This window comes from Cygnus atratus, chromosome 5, assembly GCF_013377495.2.
Source record: "Cygnus atratus isolate AKBS03 ecotype Queensland, Australia chromosome 5, CAtr_DNAZoo_HiC_assembly, whole genome shotgun sequence".
Taxonomy (NCBI): Eukaryota; Metazoa; Chordata; class Aves; order Anseriformes; family Anatidae; genus Cygnus; species Cygnus atratus.
The window spans coordinates 56,555,962-56,577,739 of record NC_066366.1 but is presented as its reverse complement, the minus strand read 5'-3'; the positions used below and the strand labels follow the sequence as shown (position 1 = coordinate 56,577,739).

Below are 21,778 nucleotides of genomic sequence, written 5' to 3'. Positions count from 1 at the left end.
TCAGCCCGTGACTGGTTTGGAGGAAATTTCTGCACATTTTTGTGCAAAGAAAGGGGCAGCTTCTCAGCTGTTCATAGCCAAAAGTATTTTAAAATACTCATTGTTTTTCTTTCACATTGTTTCAGATTTAGGAAGTTTGAAGAATTTTTGGTATTCTCTTTAGCATTTCTGTAATCATATCCACTGTATTTCTGAGATGTTCAGAAACTCCAGCTACATTTTCTTTCCAGTGCTAGCAATATTAAACCTTCCATTTCCATAAGCTGTTTCTTGTGAAAATAATAATGAAAACTTTACAAACTAATCTACCAGGAGAAAAAAAAAATCTTTATAAAAGTTCAAAACATTAACTCTGTATAGAAGAAGTATGAGGCAGTTGATGACTTGAAGTGATTTATTCTTCTTCTTATATCAATTTAAAAACAAACTCAAATCCACTGAAATCAATGGGTTTAAATGCATTTTTGTGTTTGACATGAGAAAAAAATCTAATCTTCAAGGCAGGTTTTGCTCAGTTCAAAGCAAATGTTTGACTTGCAGATTGAGAAATGCATGAGATTAACAGGGAGGCCATGCAGAGTGACATGGGACTTGTAAAGGCTGCAGGTATGAGGTTTCCCTGTTACCTGGTGCCGGGTCCTGACAAAGAATCAGTATTAGGATCTCAGGGGAGCTGCCTGTACCTCGGAGCTCATCCATTAGAACCAGTCCACCTAAAAATGCTTAATTTTTGCAGTTTCACAGAAAAACTTTCAAAGATCTGCCTACTTAGATTAAATACACAACACTTTTAACTTCAGGTCAACAAATACGAGCTATATATGCCCAAATGACTAAAACAACGCACTTAAGATTTACTGCAGAATAAATTAATCAAAACTATACTGTTTCTTTTCAGAACTACATTTTCACCAAATATTTGTTTGCTCACTGCCCTGATAAAAATAGTATAATGGTGCACATGCACTTGAAGAACTGTACACTGGGAGCAGTAAAGAATTTATTTGGATAAAGTGCAGATCAAATTGTAAAGGCTCTCCTTGTGGTTCAAGATTTCTTCTGTCTTCTCCTGAAAGACGTGGAGCATGCAATAGAGAGTACACTTGCTGAATCTGCAGATGGCACAGACAGAAACAAGAATCACACTGGAGACCACGATGCTTCTCTGAATAGGAGTCGAAATGTCATGTGGCTGCAAAAGAAGGCAAACACTATGCTGAAATGGGAGAACAACCTGTAAAACTGAGGGAGGTGTCCTTAGACCTGCTGAACCATCCAGCTGGAGATCCAGCTGAACTGTGGGGAAAATGAGACCTGGCTGAAGAAAATCCAGCAGACAGCCACAAGTGCATGAACCTAGGTTTGGAAAACGGGCCCTAGGATGAAAATCTGAAAGGGATGGAGTTGTTTAGTCTAGGAAAAAAAGAACAGAGGTTTTGCAGTAAAAGACACCAAGTGTGTAAAAAGCTGCTGCAAATGAAAATGGAGTGGTAACGTTTACTCTGCTTGTGATGGCCATGATGAAATAAAAAGGGTTTGTATCTTTTATTATATTGACTGATCTGATAAACATGTAAAAACTTTATGGCATATAAAGCTTTATTAAGCTTGAAACAGAAGCAGTGAGTAAGGCCAGCCTTGCTGCAGTCTTGCACCTAAGAATATCCACACTTTGGTACAGCAACACTTTACCCAGACTGTGGAGTGGCTGTATCCTTGGGCACTTTAAGAACAGGTTTGGAAAAAGTGATTTAGTATGAATCCCTCTGAATTAGACCAACTTTAGTAACCCAGTAAGGCCCAATGCTGTAACTCTTTTCTGAAGACTTTTGCCAAAACACTCAAAAAGCATGTATCCACCTGTTTAGATGCCCAGATCTAATACCTAGGTAGCATGTTTAAAATTTGCCCAGCTGCCACCTAATGCTGTAATCATTGACATGCCTGTGGGTTGGCACATGCAGTTAATCCCATTAATTTTGTTGTATCAGACTGTGAGGAGTCTCACCTTGGGTGTCCTGCTCTGCTACCAGGTCCCTCCCACAATAAACAGTGAATGTATAAGCTAAATGCCCCACAGAACTGTATTTGGGCCATGACTGCGTGCTGGCTGAGGAGTTAGGAGTCTCAGCTGTGATGTGACAGACACCTGCTCAAATCTGTGCTTTTCCCCTGGCTAGAGATGTGAACAGGAATTTTATTCTCTGACTTCCATGGATAAGCCCTCTCAGAGCTGAATTATCTAGCATCTTTCTCTGCCCAACAAATACTTGAGCTGATATCAAATTTTGAGGCTTCTTCGCATTATTTCAGCTAACTCATATGCACAGAAATAAGATCATATAAAGTCTGTGTAAAGATTTGAAAACACATTTTAATGGAATAAGGTCAATTTAAGTCACCTCTTCAGCCAACATAATGCATTAGAGATTCTGCAGGGGGATGTATAAAAGAGATAAAAGGAACAATGCACTACGGTTATGCTCCTTCATGCCTGTGAGAGCATGGCCTGAAGTCTGCCAGGCTCCTGGTAAAAGAACTGTCTCTAACTCATTGTACTCCAGGATGTGGGGTCAAGCATTTTGGTTTTAATCTTTGCAGTTTTGTAGAATTCAATTTGAATTCATGTGGAATATTGTCAGATGCAATTGAGAAACTTTTACTTATTTATTCACCTACAGAATCTGTACAGAAGATATGTAGGAGATTAAGAGCCAGATAGTCTGTCCTTGCAGCTGTACCTGAAAATAAATCTCCTTAAAAATAAAAACAGAAAAACAACACATAAACGTATTCAGAATTGACACAGGAGAAGCAGTTACTCAGGATCTTATTTGCCAGTATGTGATTTAAAAACACAACTAATAAGCCTCAAAAATTCAGGCACATTTGTTTATCTCTGTTTTACCCAAATGAACATATCCACAAATGAAATTCATACTGAAGTGCAACTACATACCAGAGTACAATGCATTTCTGAGTAAATTCTGCGCTGAAAGTGGTACTTGTCCTTAAAACACAATTTTGAAGCCATTAAGGCATGCTTTAAAACAGCAAATCCAAGCAATACAACAGGAACCTTTCAGCAACAGAACATTTTTCTTATTTCCCCCGTTCTTAAAGACTTACTGCTTTACTGCTTAAAGACTTACTGCTTTTATTATTGCAAGACCAATTAATGCTGATGATATTTGATTATATATCAGTTTGTTACTTACAGACAAATGATTAAGTCCCGCATACGTACAGACAATAAGAGGTTTTCCAGAGTATGGCTCTTGTATTAGACCCTGAATATATCAACTTAAGAAATTGGGAAGGGGGCCTGCTTTTGCAGTTGATTTCTATGTGTAAAGATGATGGTTATGCTGTAAAACTCCAGTATTGTTCATCAAAATTTACTTGTTCTTCATCTTTTAATAGCACTTCCCTTTCTGCTGCAGTGACAGTATTACAGCTATGTACAGAAATTCTCACCAGATATTTAGCACAGCTTTCTCTGCATGGTTTTACATTTTGCTCCTAGGGAAGTTTGTTGTGGTCATTAACTGCATCCCCAACTTTGCATTAGAAGCAGCTCATTTTTTCCCTTTTGTTAATAAAAACCCCAAATAATTTATGATCTGTTGAAATAATATAAAGTATTGGTCTTTGCATGTAACAAATACAGTTCTCCTGAAGAATGGAAATGCCCAGTGACAGAGGCTGCTACAACAGAACCTGAAGAAAGTAAAGCAGTAGAGTAGCTTAATCCAGTATGGGGGAAAAAAAAAATCTATGGAAAAAAAATTCAGCGTAAATACCTATGTAAACACATTCAGAGGACTTCAAAAACGCTGAGATGTCCAAATCCCTAGAATCAGCAGGATTGCGTCAACAATTTTATTATTTTTTGAAATGCTACCTTAAATTTCATTTACAGGAAAGCTGTTTTTAATACATGCAATCACGTAGTTCTGAGATCTGTTCTCTCAATTGTGAATTTTGGTAACAATTTCTGACTCAGATTGGTTTGTGGCAGTTTTCAGCAGCTGCAAACCTTTGCTTGTAATCTATTAATAATACATCAGCGATGTGTGCTTCTGCTTTCACATCTTCTATTTGGACTGGGGGGAGTGAGATTAATGCCTGTGCTGAGACCTTGCTGCTGTGTGCTGTCTGGGGCAGGGCTGTCAACTGCAGAGAAATGATCCTCAGACAACTGGATAAACCAGATACTGACACTAACAGAGTGTGTGACTGGCATTAAGGTCAGAGATTTGGAGACTGTAGGATTGAGACCTTAAAGGTTTATGCACAGGATTGCCCCTCTTTGCTGTATATCACTGACTTCCAGGGAGATACCTGTGAAGTGAAAGGTGTACGTGATTCTTTGTGGACCCAGGCCTTTTGTTCCACCAAATTTACTGTCTCTTCATTCCCTCTTTCAGAAAGTGGTTACTTCATGTGCTAAGTATATGATCAAAAATGAATAAATAAATAAAATCAAACTTTATATATAGGATGAAGAATCTGAAAATGAGCTCCAAACCCCTGCCATGTTATACCCTATCCTCTATGGTTTGTGTCACCATATTGAGAGGGAAATAAAACCAGCTTATAAAAGTGTCTGATTTGCAGTGTCACCGGTACTAGGCACAGCTTTCTAAAATAAATACTAAAAAATAAATCAGAGTCTAACATCTTTTTTTCATGTTTAAGTTTATATCCCAAGAAATAAATCTACCATCCTCACAAGAGACCCAAAATTACATCAGTTTCATCTAGACTGTGTGGCAAAAGTATGTATTCTGGTCTGATGCTCTTGCTCTTTGTAGGGCTGAAGCACGCCTTTAATCCTTACAGCTGCTGAATGTTGCTTTATAATTCTATTTTACCATATACTAAATTACTTTTCTGTATTTACAACAAAAAGGTTTATTGTTTGAATTTGCAGCTTTACATCAAGTATGCAAAGTAGGTAAAACATATTTGCAGTACAGCTTGTCAAGACAATATGGAAAATATTGCTTTGGTGAGTTTTCAATATATTTATATGTATTTTAAAATACATTTCTAAAGATGAGTAATTTTGAAAAAAGGAGCTAAAAGAAGGCCATTTATTTAGACAAGAGATACAATGAAAAACAGAGTTTTCCAAGGGGTGAGCATCCAAGGTAATATTTACATGATCCCAACTCAGATTTACTAATGCCATTTTTGCAGTAGTACTCCGAAGAATCAAGAATCACAACCAAATGTTATCTGCAGAGATCTTCAAGAAAACTGAATATCAGGTATTTGCCAAAATATAGTTTTAAAATATACATACGCTAATATTAATATCAGAAATGCTTCACACCCAGCTCAGCTCTGCACAGCAAATATTTTTCTGCAGTTAAGTCAATCTGCTATTTTTCAGCAATTCATAGACACTCATTAAAGAGCACATGTAACCATTTTAAGGAATCAGAACTCTAATCAGAAAAATGCAGAGGCCGTGGTAACAATAATATCTGACAGAGCTTGCCTACCACAGTGACACTGTACAGCTTGAAGTTCAAGAATGTGCAACCTCTCTATATTCCATAAAAGCCTTCAAACAAATCTTCAGAGCAATACCTGGCTATTACTCACCTCTAAGTAAAATGGTAGTAACTTCCTCATTGGGAGTGATAATTTTTCTGACATCCCTATTGTGATTTTTTCTGACCATTCACATGTACTTGAAAATTGATGTTTTACTATACTATCTGCTTGACAAGGACACCAACCGTGGCTAAACCCCACTTATTCTATTAGATCATCCGTAGCTAAACAGATCATTTGCTTCTAGTTAACTTGAGTGGCTGATAAAACCAGAACTATTTTTTGTTAAATATACTGCTCTTTCCATCCTCTCTTTTTAGCCTCTTCACGTCTTCTCCTTTAAGATGTTTCTTTCTTTTCTCAGACTTTGCAGCTTGCTCCTTCCTTTGTTGATTTTCCTGTATTCAAACAAAATGACAAACAGAAAATTAAATAAGAAGACTTACTAGAGGAAAACAAACAAACAAACTTAATATAACAGTTAATATACTCTGTTTGCAATGAAAAGCAATGCTAAATATGCCCTATAAACACTTAAAATGACATTGCTCAGCTGCTGGGGTTTGAGAGTAAATAGCACAAAGCTGCCTGGTCAATCCCTTCCCTATCTGATGATGTTACCAGCAAATGAGTTCATTGCTTTAACTGATTTTTTCATTGATTCAACTGTGGACTGAAATGGGGTTCTTAATGAATCCCTTTGTCCACAAAACACAACATTTGTGTAACTTAATTAGCATTCTAGGTATTTATCCTGTAGCAACCTTGATTTTATATTGTTGCATTCAGGGATTTCTACCAGAAATTTCAGGAACCTTTCAACTCTGTTAAACAATAATTCACAGTTTCTCTTCAGGCTCCCATTAAATTTGCCAGATGTATTTCTACACTAGTGTTCAGCAGCAGACACGTCCAGGCTGCATAAATCCCAGTCCTGTTAGGATTTATGCAGACAGATAGGACTCTGGTTTCCTTATAGGTTTTGGTACAGGGATGATAGGGTTTGTGGAGGAAAAGAAAGAATCTGAATGATTACTTCTAGTACAGGAAGACCTTTACTCAGTGGAGGAGTGTTTCTGGGTTTTGGTAGGAAACACAGTCGTAGGAGAGAGTAGCTCTGAACTGCTATGCTAACCGCAGCAAGACATCAAGATGACAAAAAGCCATTTTCTTAAAAGCTTATGGAGTCCTTGTTCCAGAGCTGCAGTCATCATCAGAACATTGCCATCACCACCTGGAAGATCGCCTGCTTTTGATTGCAACCAGTCCACAGCTAATCTATGTGTTGTAGGTAGATCAGTGGTTGTTGGGCTTGCTGTCGTAGGGATCTGTGATGCTAAGAGGAGTGTGCTGCTGTGTCATATTACAAAATTTAATAATGTCCAGGAAGATGTTGATGACTAGTGCAGATAGGGTTCCTGTTGAGACGTCCGGTCTCCTTTGCAGGGAGTTTGGCAGCACAAAATAGTACTGATGGTACTAAGTCTCATAGTACTGATAGATGTGGTTGATTGCTATGGATCACCTGCCGCTATTTCCATGAGAAGTCCCAAGAAACACGCACAAGTTTCTTAAATCTTTTATAGAAGATAAAAGCCTAGGATCCTTTGTTCCACAAAAACTTCCAAACAAATGAAACAAACTTGTGAAGATCAATAGAGTTAGTCTCTCAGAAATACAGGAGCATTGTAGGCTCAAGGTTATGGGGACCTTCCCTGGATGCCTAGAAAACAAGAATTAAAATGGTGCATTCTTGACAAAGAAAGAAAAAGATACATTTTCCCTAAATGGAGAGTGCTTCTGAAAAAAAAGAGGTACAGTTGGTGAAGTTTTATGGGGAGGCTAAAAGCCTTTCATCATTGTATGCCTCCCACATGCTTGCCTGATAAATTCCTGCTGAGTTTTAGCATAATGTCTTGGAGATATTATGGCTGCTGAGAGGCTTGCAGATCTGCGAGCCCTGGGAGAATGTTTCTATATAACATGCCACAAGAAATTAAAGAGGTGAATTCAGGGATATGTTGTCCTGCTACCTAAGCAGCATGTACCGTACTGAAAGCAAACCAAAACACGTTAGGAAAAAAATGTATGGGTTGAGCCAGCCTAAACTGAATTGGTCAGAGAAATTAAAAAAAAGGAAAGAAAAAAAAAGGGCAATTTGACACCAACATGCTGTTAACAGAATTTCTTCAATGCAAGAAAATCCACCAAGGCAGAGGAATGAATGTTCACAATACTTTCTCCATCTCCTGGAGTACTGAAGGCAGCTGTATGGATGAGATTAAATAAAAGGGGTGTCATTTTGGATTTACACTTTGTGGGATGTTAGATACTTACTTGATCTTTGAATTAGAAGACGCTCCATGACAACTGTTATCCCCACACTATCTAAAGCACATCCTGTTCCAGCACCATATGCACCCTACTGAGGAGCAGCTGCTCCAGCTCGCTTATCCTAGGGGAGCACTCAGGGAATCTATCCCTGCACAGCGCTGTCTGTATAACCTCTATGATCATCTGAGTGCTTCCTAGAGCAGATTTTGTTTAACATTTTTTCTCCTTTTCCTGAAATTAGACAGCCTCTTTGTGGGGAGCTCCCCTCTTTGAACAGCTGCAAGTGCTAAGGGAAATAAAATGTTTCTCCCAATCCTCGATAATCACAGTGTTTCTTTTTTTCCCCCGCAATTTTACAACTCCGTTCTCAGTGTATCTGCAATTCTGGTTTTTATCTTGAGCTGGGAAGCTATTTTCTCTCCATCTCCTTCCTCCTGCCATCTGGTCCCTTGACTTTTTGAGAAGTCGGGGAATGTTCAGCCCTGGGTGAAAACCAGCTCCTTTCTGTGTCAGGGGTGGTGTCTGAAAAATTTTTTTCCTCTTTAAGTAGATGGAGGGGAAGAAAGCGGATTCATATTATCAAATTTCATTTGTGTGGATATGTTTTTGTTACTTGAGGGATAAGAAACCAGAACAAGCCCTCAGGAATGGAGAAGAACTTTGTTAAAAAAAAAAAAGTAACAAAACCAAATTGTCCCTGTGAAAGCTCACTATTTATCAGAATGATTTCTTATTTGATGTGAACATTGAAAGAAAACATTAACTATTTTTGTAGTGCTAAGAGACCTGCTTAAACAGAACATTCACATCAAAATATAAGTGACAATTTATCCTTAAAGACTCCTAAGTCAAATGGCAATAAAAAGAAATGCTGCATTTGGCTGATTCCAGTGTAAAAATCAATATCACAGAACAATAAAATGCTTTAAAAGTGAAAACCTTAAACTTTTCAGGATGTTGCAATTTCAAGCACAGTGTCTTTACTACAATGACAGGCAGAAAGCAAGGCAAGAAGGCAGAGAAGATTACATTACAGCTGTGTAACGGTGGTAACGTGCATAAATTGTGGCTAACAGTCGTGGTACCTCTGAGGTGAGGAGCTGCTGAGAAATGGAACAAAAAGTAGGGTGAAAGGGAGTTTGCATGGCGTGCAGATAAAAGGAAGCATACTGTGAAGTTAGTCTAACCTGACTGAAAAAGCAGCACCCAAAGATGTAGTTTCAATCTTCTGCAGCCGTACTAGGTCACTACGTAACTCTTATTTGGGACTGCTTCTGAAAAGCCCTGCACTTTCTGGAGTTACCCTTCCTGGCAGCTTTCCAGTGTAGCTCTCCACGGATCCTGAGCAATGATGTTCTTGACTCTTAATTCTTTACTTCCTGCCTAGATATTTTAAGAACTTGAAGGGCTAAGTATATTGCTGAAGGATGTGTGGTCTGTAGGATTTTTTTTTTCCAGACTCTGTGGCACTATCACATTGCTTCTGAGCCTGGGTAGTGGTATGGCTTGCAAAATTGAAGCCTGGTGTCTCACAGGAGGAGAAGGTAGTAGGAACATAGTGAATACCTTTTTCATCCTTTGTCTTCAGACACTTGCTCAGAAGCTCCTTTGTATTTATCTGAAACTATGATCTCCCCTAAAGCACCCCTCACTCTCTCTTGCCCTGACATTGCTCAGCACAGATGTCTCTATTCTGGCAATAATTGTAAACGTCAAATCCACACTTGGGCTCTATTGGAGTCAGTAATATGTATATACAGATACTGGAAGCCACTATCACTTGGCTTGAAGAAAACCCTAGGGAATCACAGAATCGTTCAGGCTGGAAAAGACCTCTAAGACTATCTAGTTCAACCTTTAACCTAGAACTAAAGTCCACCACTCAACCAAGTTCTAAATCTACACATTTCTTGAAGACCTCCAGTAAAGGTCTTAAGTACATTATTTCGGGCATGATGTATGCAGTAGGGAATGTGAACTGGAAGTTTACTAATTGGATAATGGTCTGCACAACTTTTATGCTGAAGTTGCCGTTTTCTTACTCCTTATTGCAAGGACTAAGGTCTTGTGAAAAAAAAAAAATCAGTTGCCAATAAGGAGATTTGCACTTTTGTAGTGGGCACAAAACATGCAGTTTTGAACTAATGCAGAAAAATACCTACATGTAGAAGTATTTTCCAATTAGAGTTTGCATATTAGAAAATTTACCTTTTGTCTACTGGCAAAGGCTGTAAAACATATCAGAGGTTGTTCATTCTTTCACATGCCACTAAGCTCCTATTACACTGAGGCCCAATTAATAATTTTACAATGGGACTAACATCTTTGAGAAGTCTTAGTTCTCTGTAACAAAAGAATAGAAATAAAAAAATAAAGTTGTATTTACCCGCATGATCATTTCTTGCTGTAGACTGCGAGCAGATAAGCAGTTACTTTCATTTACTCCTGAGCCAGGGTTTTGGTAGCCCAGCTTGGAGTAGAAAAAACAATAATTCTTGTCATTAAAAAAAAAATAAAGAAAGAAGAGGAAGAAGAAGAAGAAAGTTCTCAATCTATTTCTAAAGAGTCACAAATGAAAACCACCTGTAAAGCCTTGAGGAAGAGCTCCCTGAAGGTTTTCATTGTGTTAAATACATCTTCCAAGGACAACTTTTTTCGGTCTTCACAAAGGTAATCAGCAAGTTCTTCCTTCTTCTTTTCAATGCTGGCAAACTCCTCCTGCAGGTCTTTTGAAGCACTGATGCTGCTCTGAGACACAGTTTGCAACACAGTTTATGCATGTTAAGAAATAACTCCCAAGACCCAACACCCAAGCCAGTTAACACTGAGCAATTGGGTTTTGAAAAGCTGACCATTAAGATTGGGTCACACTGTGCAATATTGTCTTAACTGAATGTCTGCATCACCTTCAGTTTCATTTGGACCAAGGCAATGCACTGTATGCTTCCACTTTCATCATACAACCAGGTGGGTATTTGGCACAACCTGGGATGACCAATCTTGGTGATACACAGCACCAACACTTGTTCCTTCTAGCTTTAGTTACGTAGCCCGTTCTGAGAATATTTAAAGCTAGGTTGTTTGGAAATATGTGCAGAAAAAGCATTCTGTAAATCTGTTCATTTCTTTTTTTCCCCCCCCAAAGAACAGTGAGACAAAACATGTTACTGTCCTATACGTATTTATAGTTGTATCCTACATTTCATTTTTAGCATCTTCCTTTCTTTTGCCCACATGCAGAGCTGCCTGGTCCTCAGCTGTTTCCTTATCACAATATCACATTGCAGAATTGGAGAAGAAAATGTGCCCCTCTTCTACCACAGCACTCATCGTTAGGACCCCCTTCCCACAGACCTCTGCACCAATTTGCCACCCAAATTTTGGTGTTTTCTCTTGAGAAGAGATTGAAAGTGTTTGGAAAGAAGGATGGGAAAAGCATCATACCCACTTTACATACTTGAACAGATTTTGCGTGCTGTATTTTTAAATCCTCCGTCGACAGAAATAAACGCTTCTCTATTTCCAACAGTTTCTTCAAATTGGCACTTGCCTCAGCCCGCATAGCATCGAAGTGAAACCTGAAAGGCCCACAAAAGGAATAGTAATTAAAGGGGTGAATCTTTTGCTTTCAGTAAGTTAAAAGGTTATTGTAAACACATCTCTCCAAATGAATATAGGATTAATTGCCCAGTTCAGACCTTGCTTTTGTAGGTAATTCTCCTCCATATAAACCCTTTTCTCTCAGCATTTTCTGAGTGTTTTCTCAACCCCCCATCTGAGAAAGTAGCCATGCTCCTGCCTGTGCTACCTACCGAGAAAGCCTGAGGAAGAATCTCACTGTTCTAGCGTCCAAAAACCTGCACAGTTTCCAGCCAATTCTTATTCATAGACAACACACTCATCTCTTGTGCCAATACCGTCATTACTTAAGTGGTTCTTTTCCCTCTTTGCTGTTTTTCTCCCTCGTCTATTTGTAATCCAAAATTATGCCTCTCCTCAGTTAGTTTAACTCACGTGGAGGACCAAACATTATGCTGCAGAGCCAACAAATATTTTATGCTTCAAACAGACACTTTTGCCAGAAAAAAATAACTGAATAGGCAAAACCTGATGTTGTGTTACAAGGTGCATCCAGATGTGAACAGCGTTAGAAGAATGCCTTGCAGGATTTACACTATAAACAGCTGTGTGTTAATTAGCAGATCAATTTTATGTTTGAGGGTTTGACTAGACTCGAGAGCAATTATTTTTATTTCGTCAGCAGGATTTAGTTTCAGATAAGAAAAGTATCTCTATTATTACCAAAACCAAAAAGAAATTGATGCTTCACAACAACATCCAACTTCAATTCTGCACAGATAATGAGCAAAAACCTTAACACAAAAAGCCCTAATCCTATATTAATGCTTTCTGCGTTACTGAATCAAAATACCTTTTAATTATTTAGGAGCTACTTAATGTCAATCCACCTCCGGATTTACAGGTTACCTCTGCTTCGAGTTGCAAGGGGAATTAAAACACTGCAAGGTTCCCATGAATTTATAACAGGAGTAAAAATGTTAATCCTGGTGCAATAAATCTGGATTTTGAATTTGGCATATCCCCCACATGGTTCTTTTGAGCTAAACAGAATGAGCTGGTGTGAGACTCACCAAAACCAGACTTTTTTTCCCCCTCTACCCACATGTATTGGAAACTTTTGCTGATATATAACTCAGGGACTCCTGAGGTTCTTGATTGCTAGTAAATTGCCCTAGCCATTCCTGCCTTGACCCATGTAGCTTCTGATGGCCTTGCACATGAATATGACTGAAAATTTTCAGGAAATATATACATTTTTTCCATACTTCTTAATATGATCCTCAAAAATGAAGTTCACTATTTACTCAGTTTTACCTCTAAGGTAGTACTGGAACATCCAAAAGAAAAATCACACTGAGCACCACAGCAAAAGTTGTAAGCAGATTGATTTACAAATCTCAAAACTGTTTGGAGTCAGAAGGGAAACTCTCGCTCACACAGCAGAGAAGTCCTGTGACCTTATTACACCACCATAAATGACTCAGATCCTTGTTGGCTATAAAGAGGCTGGCAATCCGTACATGACAAAAACAAACAATAATGTCCTACCCTGCTGCCTTGGAAACAAAGTCAAGATCTCTGGGAAGCTGCAGCAGGTCTGCATGGTTTTTTTCAACCTCCTAAAATTGAAGTGAAAGATGGTTACCTTCCACCGTTAGTCAAAGAGTAGGAAAGTCTTTCAAGCTGAACAATATCTGGATTGAAAAGTTAACACTTCAATTTTCCTCCTTATAAGTCCTGGGGTAAGTTTAGCCTCGCTTTTTCTTTTCTGTAATAGTTGGCACCCGTGGGAAGGAAAGAAGAAATAAAAAAGAGGCTCTTAACTGCTCAGGCTTACATCCCATGTGCTGCTACAGTGCACAAGCTGATCTGAGATTTTTTTTCTTCGTATCACTAAAATTAACCTCATCTGACAGATGCATTTGGAAGGCATGTCACCACGAGAGAGCAGTGGCAGAAGAGAGAGAAAACAGCCAGCAGACATGCTAAGCAAACCTGAGGAAGAAAACCTAATGTTAGCTCCCTAAACATCGCTGCAAATAGGTTTTATCCTTCTTTCCCAGAGAGTAGTGGCAAAGTTTTCATCATATTTCAGGCACAGAGGCTCACCCTCCAGATGTCTACAGTGGGGTGCTACCAAAATTAAAGCCCCTTAGCTTTTGAGGAATTAATATTTGAGAATAACACACACAGGAATAATTTGACAGTTCCCTTGTACCTCCAAAATATGGTGAAGCAGAGTAACGTGGCTTTTGTTTGCTTTTGTTTCTGTTAGTCTGAGCAAGGCACTGATTTTAAAGCCTCCAGCATCTCCAGTGTGATGCCCCTGGAAGATAGTGAAAAAAGTTCCTTGCTTCATTTGTATTTTATGCTGTTTTTAGAAATATAGCAAATAAAATACCATCTTACTTACATAGTTCAGAAAGTTTCCGACTTTAAGAATCAATTGACAGAAAACTGGCAGTTGCTGACTAGTAAGAAGTGCTAAGAATAAAAAGAGACATTTTCAATAAATTAATTGAAGTTATCTGAAGTAAGTTTTTCCCTAGGTTTAACAGTGGGGTAACAAAATTCTCATCCAAGGTTATATAAAGCCACTGTTATGGATTAAGAAATCAGCCAGTACAGAAATAATTCAACTGAATGGAAGTGGAATGAGTAAGTTTCTATTGTGGTCTCTTCTCTACAAGTATATGGAAAACTATTTTTCCCCATCAAGCTTGGAGTATGGATGTGTCATCACTGCACATGACGAAGAACTGCATATGGAAAAAGTATTTGAGTTTTTGAAAGTCAGTGGCCCCCATTTTCGGTACATTTATTCTAGGTTAAGAAAAGCAAAGAGCTTTTTTGCCTCATTATCATCATTGGTGAGCATGATAACCAGAAGTTGTGCACTCAGGCATCAGAAACTGGGGGTAAGAATCAATTTTTTGGCAAAACTAGCAAGAAATGCTGACCCCACCCAACACAATGGGGCAGAGTGAGACTGCAGGGAGCTGTTGATAGTAAAAGTAAAGAGTACCTATAGCACTGACATCAAACAGCCGGGCACAGCCAAGTTTTCTATACAAACATAAACAAAAATTTTACTGTTTAACTGTTCAACAAAAGGTCAGTGTCTTTAAAACTACTGCAGTGAAGCTTGAATCCATGGGTTACTCAGAAAGAACCGAGTTAAAACTAAAACCAAGGATAATTCTGTGTGGAGGGTGCTTCTGAAACATCGTCACGGACATCTGTTTTGGAAGCCAGAACAGATCATGGTATGTCACTGTGGCCTACTCCATGCAACCTGCATGGGCTGGAGGGAAAATTGGAACAGACTTGTTGTTGTGGACAAAAGTCACTGCTACACACAAAAATTCAGCTTATATTCAAACAAAATCTGGCATTGACATATAGGAAATTTCCTCCTTCTCTACAGGGGCCACTGATGAAGGAGAGGCAACGTGTTTGTTTTATTTGTGTCAGCAGAAGCTCCACATCAAGGCAGAACAGCACAAACTACAGTTCTGCAGAGTGAACTCCAGAAGCAGGAATCCACAGAACCTTTTTGATATTCACTACACATTCAGCAATTAAAAGGTTAATTTTGATTAGATTATAGCATATGCTATTAGAAATAGCATCAGTAGTAGGAATAGAAGAGGAGCTTCCTGTGACTGGGCACTGGGCATAGACACATCACCGATGCACTTACTTTCACAGGCTGTCCTGATGACTTTTGCTTTTGGCCACAGACACTCCAGCAGAAATTTTGTTTCCTCACAAATCAGCATACATTCAATCCGCAACTGGTAGCTACAAGAGATTGAGGGGGTGGGAGGTGGCAAAAAACATGGGCCTAATTAATTTATATTCAGCAGGAGAATCGCCCATTTTAGGCAAAGTGCAGTACCATCATTGTTATGTTCACTTCAATGGTCTGACACAAGATCATTCTCACTGAACTGCATTATAAATACATCAAACACTTAGACATATCCAAAGATATCCCAAAGATATCCTAGAAACAATTATCATCTCCTCTTTCAGAAAGCAATGTTGCTCTGAAATCTGGCAGTGATTTCCTTGCATAATGAGACAATAATTTTTGATGGTTCCTGGGCAGCACTAACTAGGATTTTTGTTTTTCCTTTTAACTTCCAAAATAGAAATTCTGACTATTTTGCCGTGATGCCCTTTAACGGTATTTATGCCTAACCATGGATTATTTTTGTGCAAGAGTCATAAATACATTTTCTAAAGTAAATTTAAAGCTAGCTATACATTTGAGAAAAATAAAAGCCACATTTTCACCACTACAGTTTCAAAAAAGCATCTCAGGCTCTGGGAGAGGCAACTGTTCAGATTTATGCAGGCTATTCCTATGATTTATATTGCTGTATTTTCAAGAGGAGCACAAAGATTTGTTTGTATGTATATCATCTGACTTGGTAAAACGCAGGAAAATCTGGGAGGTGGTCAAAGCACAGGCACTGCTGTGATTCACCCCTGGGTTTGTGGCCTCCTTTTTGTGTAATGGAGTCTCTCAAACACAGATGGAGTGAGTCAGCAGCCTGGTGGCCGGATTCAGTCTGTACCTTTATGCCATACAGTAACTGCAACAGTCAGAATTTTTCTCACAGCCTTATTAATACCAAGGTTAATTTAATATTAGTTTGCCAAAGGTATCTGCTTGGCCTATGGGAAGGAAAGGTTTCTCCAGCCAGCCATTCAGCTAGAAGTCAGATGGTTTATCCTGAACACTGAGCGTTAGAAATATCCCTGTTAGAAATATCTCCTGTACTAGAGTACAGGAGACAGAGTCCTTGATTCTAGCAAGGGTCACACTCACGGACTGAAAACAAAGAAAGTTTTGCTCACCTAGGAACTTCCAAGAGATGGAGGTAAAACTGGTCTGCATTTGCTAGTTCTGATCTTTCTTCTTTGCAAGACTTCAGGCTGCTTATCTGTCAGGGAATAGAACAGTAAAATATCCACATAGATACTTCTGGTGCCCAACGCGGGATCTGCTCACAGCTTCCTGCTCTACCAGTGGAAGTGTTTCAAGCTGGGTGCCAAGCACACCCAGCAGCATCGGGATAGCATGCTCACTACATACCTCATGGCCTTCAGGCAGCAGTTTAAGTAGCTGTTTCAGTATCTCAGCATCAAACTGGGATCTATCCCCTTTATGAATCATGTCAGCAATCTCTTCATTGGAGCTGTAGGAAACAGAGAGATGCCACGTGTGAAAGAGTTTTTGAAGCCTAAAGGAATTTTCCTAACAGATTAGATGTGCTTTCTGAACTTTGTTCATCCTCACACAGCAAACCCAGAGGGCTCTCCTTTAACTGTGGGTGTCCAGCATCACTGAGAAGAGATCTACTCTTGAATTTCTTTCACTGCTTTCTGCAAAGCCAAGGCTAAACTTGACATCTCTCCTCCCACTGAGAGGTATTTATGACTATCTCAGAGTCTTACCCCAAATCCTTGCCTGTAACTTTGGCAGACAACATGTCTTTGAAATGAATCCAGTCTGCTCTGCTTTGGGCTCTGGAGAGCTCAGCTCTGGGCAGCCACCAGTGCTGACAGAGGCAGCACCCAGCTGCAGAGCAGCCCCATCCATCACCTCACTGATCCCACAGCCACTAAACTGCTCTCAGGAGAGCTTAGCCACTGCCCAGGGAATCAGAGAAAAGAGAGATCAGCTGGATTAGGCTATTCACAGCTCTTCTCCACTGGAAAGCAGAGTTTGCAATGGAAAAAGTTTTAAAAATCCCTCAGACTGATTATGATTTATTCTTAACATAAAGGAACTTCTAGGCTCAGTTTCTTTTCGAAGCCCTTGTAACATGGGCAATTGCACAAAAGGGGAAGGACAGAGTAGAAAATCCATCTTCATCCTACAGTAGTTTCATGGAATCTGAAAGTAAAGATATTTTGCTAAAAACTAATACAGATTCTTTTCTTCTGCTTGATTTCATTCCTCTGTGAGGACTGTGACTTGGCAGATTCCCATTTGCTTAATTACAGAAACCATTTCTTATTTATAGAAAAAATGAATAAAAACTATGTATGATTTTGGACCATTTTGGACCTGAACTCTTCAAGATATCTCTCAAAAATTAAGTAATTTGGAACATCCAATCAGGAATCTTCACTAAGAGTTCCTGCCAGGAATTGATATTTATGTCAATAACACCATATAGAGATGTTTCCTTGTAATTTTGTTGATATTTGTGGATATTGTCTCTTTAGGAATTAGCAATGTTCTGTTTTAGGTTCAATAACAGTTTGAGACATGGTACTAATTGTCTCAAAAGAGACTACCACACCTCTCTCTTTTTTTCTTTTTAATGTTGACTCCTTGCTAAAGAAAAAGAGGTTATACAATATTCCTGTTAAATTTATATAATATCTGAAAAACGCGCATCAAATAAATACACTGATCTCCAAATCTTACCACTTAAATTGCTTCAGAAATATACTCAGAAGGAGACTTTTCTTTGGACCTATGAATGTGATCTGTCAAAAGATAAAAAGAAAAATGCAGTCACCTGCTTTAATTTTAACCAAAATTTTAGAGCTTTTGTTTGTTTGTTGGGCCATATTTATTCTTCTTTAGTAATAACATTATCAACACTCTTAACTGATCAAACTCAGAGCAATTTACAAAAGTATATGTAATAAGATCTATTTGAGAGATCTGATCTATTTGAGAAATGTTTAAGATTTGCAAAGACATACAGAATGGAAATGATTTGTTTAGAATATTCCAATTTTTAAGAATTAGCACTGTAATTCCCAAGTCCTCCCCTTCTAAGCAGTGTCCTCAGCAGAGATGCTTCACCTCGTTTAATTCTAAACCTCTCCTGTATCATTTTAAGGCAGTTTTAGTCAAAGGGTACCAGAATATCCCAGACTTTATATCTTAGTATAAAAGACTGCCAACAATAAAGAGTGAACAAGCTTTTCACTTCCAAGAATTTTGTCAGGATCTACAAAAAGTGAGCAGCCCAAGTACCTCTTTTGAATTCTTTTTTGGCCTTGTTTTCTCCTTTGGTGGCGTTGGTGGGACACAGAAAAGCATCTCCAAGCTTGCGTAGTCAGGCTCTATGAGCTCCTTGCTGCCACGTGGTACCATGGCCCACATGGAATGGCTTTCTAGAAGAGAACCACTCTTCAAGATGGACTACAGAGAAAGGAGCACTTTCAAGGCAGCGTGATTTGTGGAAAGAAAACACTTCAGAAGGTGAATGAAATATGACCCTGAAGGTATTTAAGAGACATGTGGAATGTGGCGCTAAGGGATATACTTCAGTGATGAGACTTGGTAGGTCATGTTGATGGTTGGACTCGATGATCTTGAAGATTTTATCCAACCTAGATGATTCTATGATGCTCATTAGTTCTGGACTAATGTTAATTATTGAAGAGTGGCAGATCCCAGAGACAGCCTTCCTGAGTTTTGAAGGCTAATTAAATCTGGAAAATTACCTCCACATGTGAATCTCTGAACTGGAGGTAGCAGATGAAGCCAAGGGGCTGCTCTAAATTCTTGTTACTATTGCTGATTGGCTACACAATGCAGAATTATGGTATCCACACAGGGGATGTAGTGCCCAATTAGGTAAACGTTCCTCCTTGCAGGAAAAAGGACTCCCAATCCTTGCATTATTGCCAGAATCATCAGGAGCTGTCTGAATAACACACAGTACTTCAAACTACAAACAAGTCTACAACACTAGAATCTTTAACAAAGGATCTCACCTCCTTTTCTTCAGGGGAGATTGTGACAGTGTCACTGAAGTCATTGGGGTTGAGTCTGGGTTTGCAGCACTGCCCAAGAAAGCAAACTATGGCCCAAACAGTTTTTAGCACATGTATTTATGTATTTTATCATAGCAGCAAATTCTTACCTCCCTGATGTCCCCAGTTCTTTGTGACAAGAACAATGGAGCACTTTTATAAGATGTCTTGTGTGATATGAGCTTTAAACCTGCAGTGTAAACGGGAACTGAGTTCACATTCTCCTTGCTGAAGGCTGAACAGGCCATACAAACCCCTTTGGCAGACCATGTTAACCACAGATCTTAGCGTTACTTTTTGTGGAAAAAAATAAAATAGAAATCACGTGGCCATGGTCAGTACAAAATGAAGATGGAGGCTACATCCTGCCCTGAGCATACGTGTTCCCCAGCCCTATTGACAATGGTTTTCAACCTTAGATCTTGGCTGATACATATTCTGGCTGTGCAAGAGGGGAAAAAAAAAGTGCTTCAGCTGAGAAGACACTCCAGGATGGTGTGCCAGGACTTCATTAGAAAAAACCACAAGGCATTGCTTTTCCACACATCTTTCCACCCAATGTGCATCAGAGTGTTTTGTAAAACATTAAATGATGTTGTACACCTTAATTAGTTTAACATTTACAACATCACTTAGGGATGACTAAAAGGCTGAGAAATTAAAAAAAAAAAGTTCACTTTTAGTGGCCACAGAGCCACAGTTCAGTGCTTTTCTCAAGTTATTATTTCCTCCATTTATTAGCAAATGTTCTGGCTTTCCATATTTGTTAGTGATTACTGATTTTTATTTTTTTAAAGGAGTGAGGGTAAGAAATGGGGCCTCCTGTGTGACCTGAATTACTGAGCCAAGGCCTAGCTCCCAGCACTAGCATTTTTGTTTAGACATGGGGGAAATGGACCGATCAGCCTGGTTCTTTACAAACAGGCACGTACGTCTCACCACATCAGAGGGGAGCTTCTGCCAGTGAAGCACCTTCATCCTCAATGTTGGTGTCTTCTTGGGATGGGGCTGCCCTCCATATCCACAGGTGAGATGGCTGCACACAGGATTACCACACGGTGGAGGCGGTGGGAGCGATGGGGCATACATGCCAGGCACAGGAAGGGGTGGGAGAGGCACCTTATGCTCAGGAGGAAGGTATGGAGGGGGTGGCAGCAATGGTAGCAGAGCTGGCATGGCAGGCTGTCCTTGGGAGGATGAGGAAATACCTTGCTGGGATGGTGATGGGTTCCCTAGACATTGCTGAGGCTTCTTAGAAAGGCAGGTTGTTGGAGAAAGTCTTAAATTTGCACTGGGGTTCTCCTCTTCTAAGTCCAGGTCAACCTGAATACATTTGTTTGCCTTCTGGACAGATCTTCTGGACAGTGATTTGCGATGATTCAGGCACTGCTTGTTTGGTAGCAGGTTCTCTGTGGTTTCCCCTGGTCCCATACTGCTGCTCTACAAGACAGGGAGAAGGTGCATGAGTTAGCAAGGTTCCCCATAGCTGCTGACTACTGTTAGCTCCCACAAAAAAATACAGAAGTAACAGCCACTTTCCCATCTAGATTAATAGCAGAAACATTTCTATCTGCTTCACAAATGACATTTCCCAGTGGTTTCAACTGCGTGAGTAAAGGAGCAAGGCACTACTATCGACCATAAGACTTATGCAAATCTCTTGATCCTTCTACCTCCTTGTTGTAGCATATAAAGGAAGGAAGGGCAAATACTATCAGCATTATAAATCTCTACCTGGTTGCTTTTTTGTCCCTGTTGCTCAGCCATCCAGTGGGATTTCTCTTTTGAAGAGGTAGATGAATTCTTCCTATGGCAGTAGCTACAGATACTGTATGCAGGGGACTTCTCAAGCAGCAGGGACACAGTCACTCATTCCTGAGAAACCACATCTTATATCAACTGCAGAAGGGTGGGGATTTTAAGAGAAACTCCAGCCTAATAAATTAAACAAGCTGCAGCTGAGGATGACTTGAGCTGAACTGCTTAGGGACTTGTGACCACCCAGGGAAATGACTGATAAACAAAAGTATGAGTAAGATGGTCTTGCTTTGCCCTTTCACCAAATTTTAATCTAGAACGAATCTTTATTTTTGCCTTGAGGCTGTAGAATTTCTCTCAAACTTTCTTGCAAAACGGCATGCAGATGTCCCCATTTGGATTTATGCTCAATTTTAAACATGGAACTGGACCTACCAAAGTCAACAGAGATAGTCAGCCCTGGCTGGCTCAGGACTTGGTTTTATTTGCTTGACTGAATGAAGCTTTCTTTTGTAAACAGTTAAATTTTTTATGGATGAACTGTGTCCTGGGACACTGAGACTCGGTAGCTCTAGTTAGCTTGTGACTCTTAACTTGCTTTAAGACACCACATGTTGAACAGGGAATGAGGAGTGAACTATCAATGTTCCAGAAGCAGCACTGTCAGGGATTGCATCTAGACAGAAACCAAGGCTCCCATCATCCCAGCCCTTGCACGAATCTTTAATAAAACATATAT

The 21,778-nt window shown here is 39.4% G+C and overlaps 1 protein-coding gene across 3 annotated transcripts; it reads right to left on the bottom strand.

Annotated features, from left to right (window-relative positions):
* Nucleotides 1-4,729: 4,729 nt before the first annotated feature.
* LOC118250263 (inverted formin-2-like) lies at nucleotides 4,730-21,157 on the bottom strand. 3 transcript variants are annotated; one of them, XM_035551227.2, is made up of 14 exons: nucleotides 21,016-21,157; nucleotides 20,214-20,721; nucleotides 18,497-18,636; nucleotides 17,936-17,997; nucleotides 16,592-16,694; nucleotides 16,354-16,439; nucleotides 15,188-15,288; nucleotides 13,898-13,968; nucleotides 13,703-13,810; nucleotides 13,033-13,103; nucleotides 11,360-11,480; nucleotides 10,486-10,650; nucleotides 10,289-10,372; nucleotides 4,730-5,966 (listed from the first exon to the last, which is right to left on the bottom strand). In XM_035551227.2, exons 1-14 carry the CDS (start codon nucleotides 21,046-21,048, stop codon nucleotides 5,844-5,846), a joined length of 1,776 nt encoding a protein of 591 aa, XP_035407120.1. In that variant the 5' UTR covers nucleotides 21,049-21,157; the 3' UTR covers nucleotides 4,730-5,843. The 3 variants fall into 3 exon arrangements, with proteins under 3 accessions (XP_035407120.1, XP_035407122.1, XP_035407121.1); XM_035551229.2 differs by having other exon boundaries at nucleotides 11,351-11,480; nucleotides 20,490-20,721; XM_035551228.2 differs by lacking the exon at nucleotides 18,497-18,636 and having other exon boundaries at nucleotides 11,351-11,480; nucleotides 20,221-20,721.
* Nucleotides 21,158-21,778: the final 621 nt, after the last annotated feature.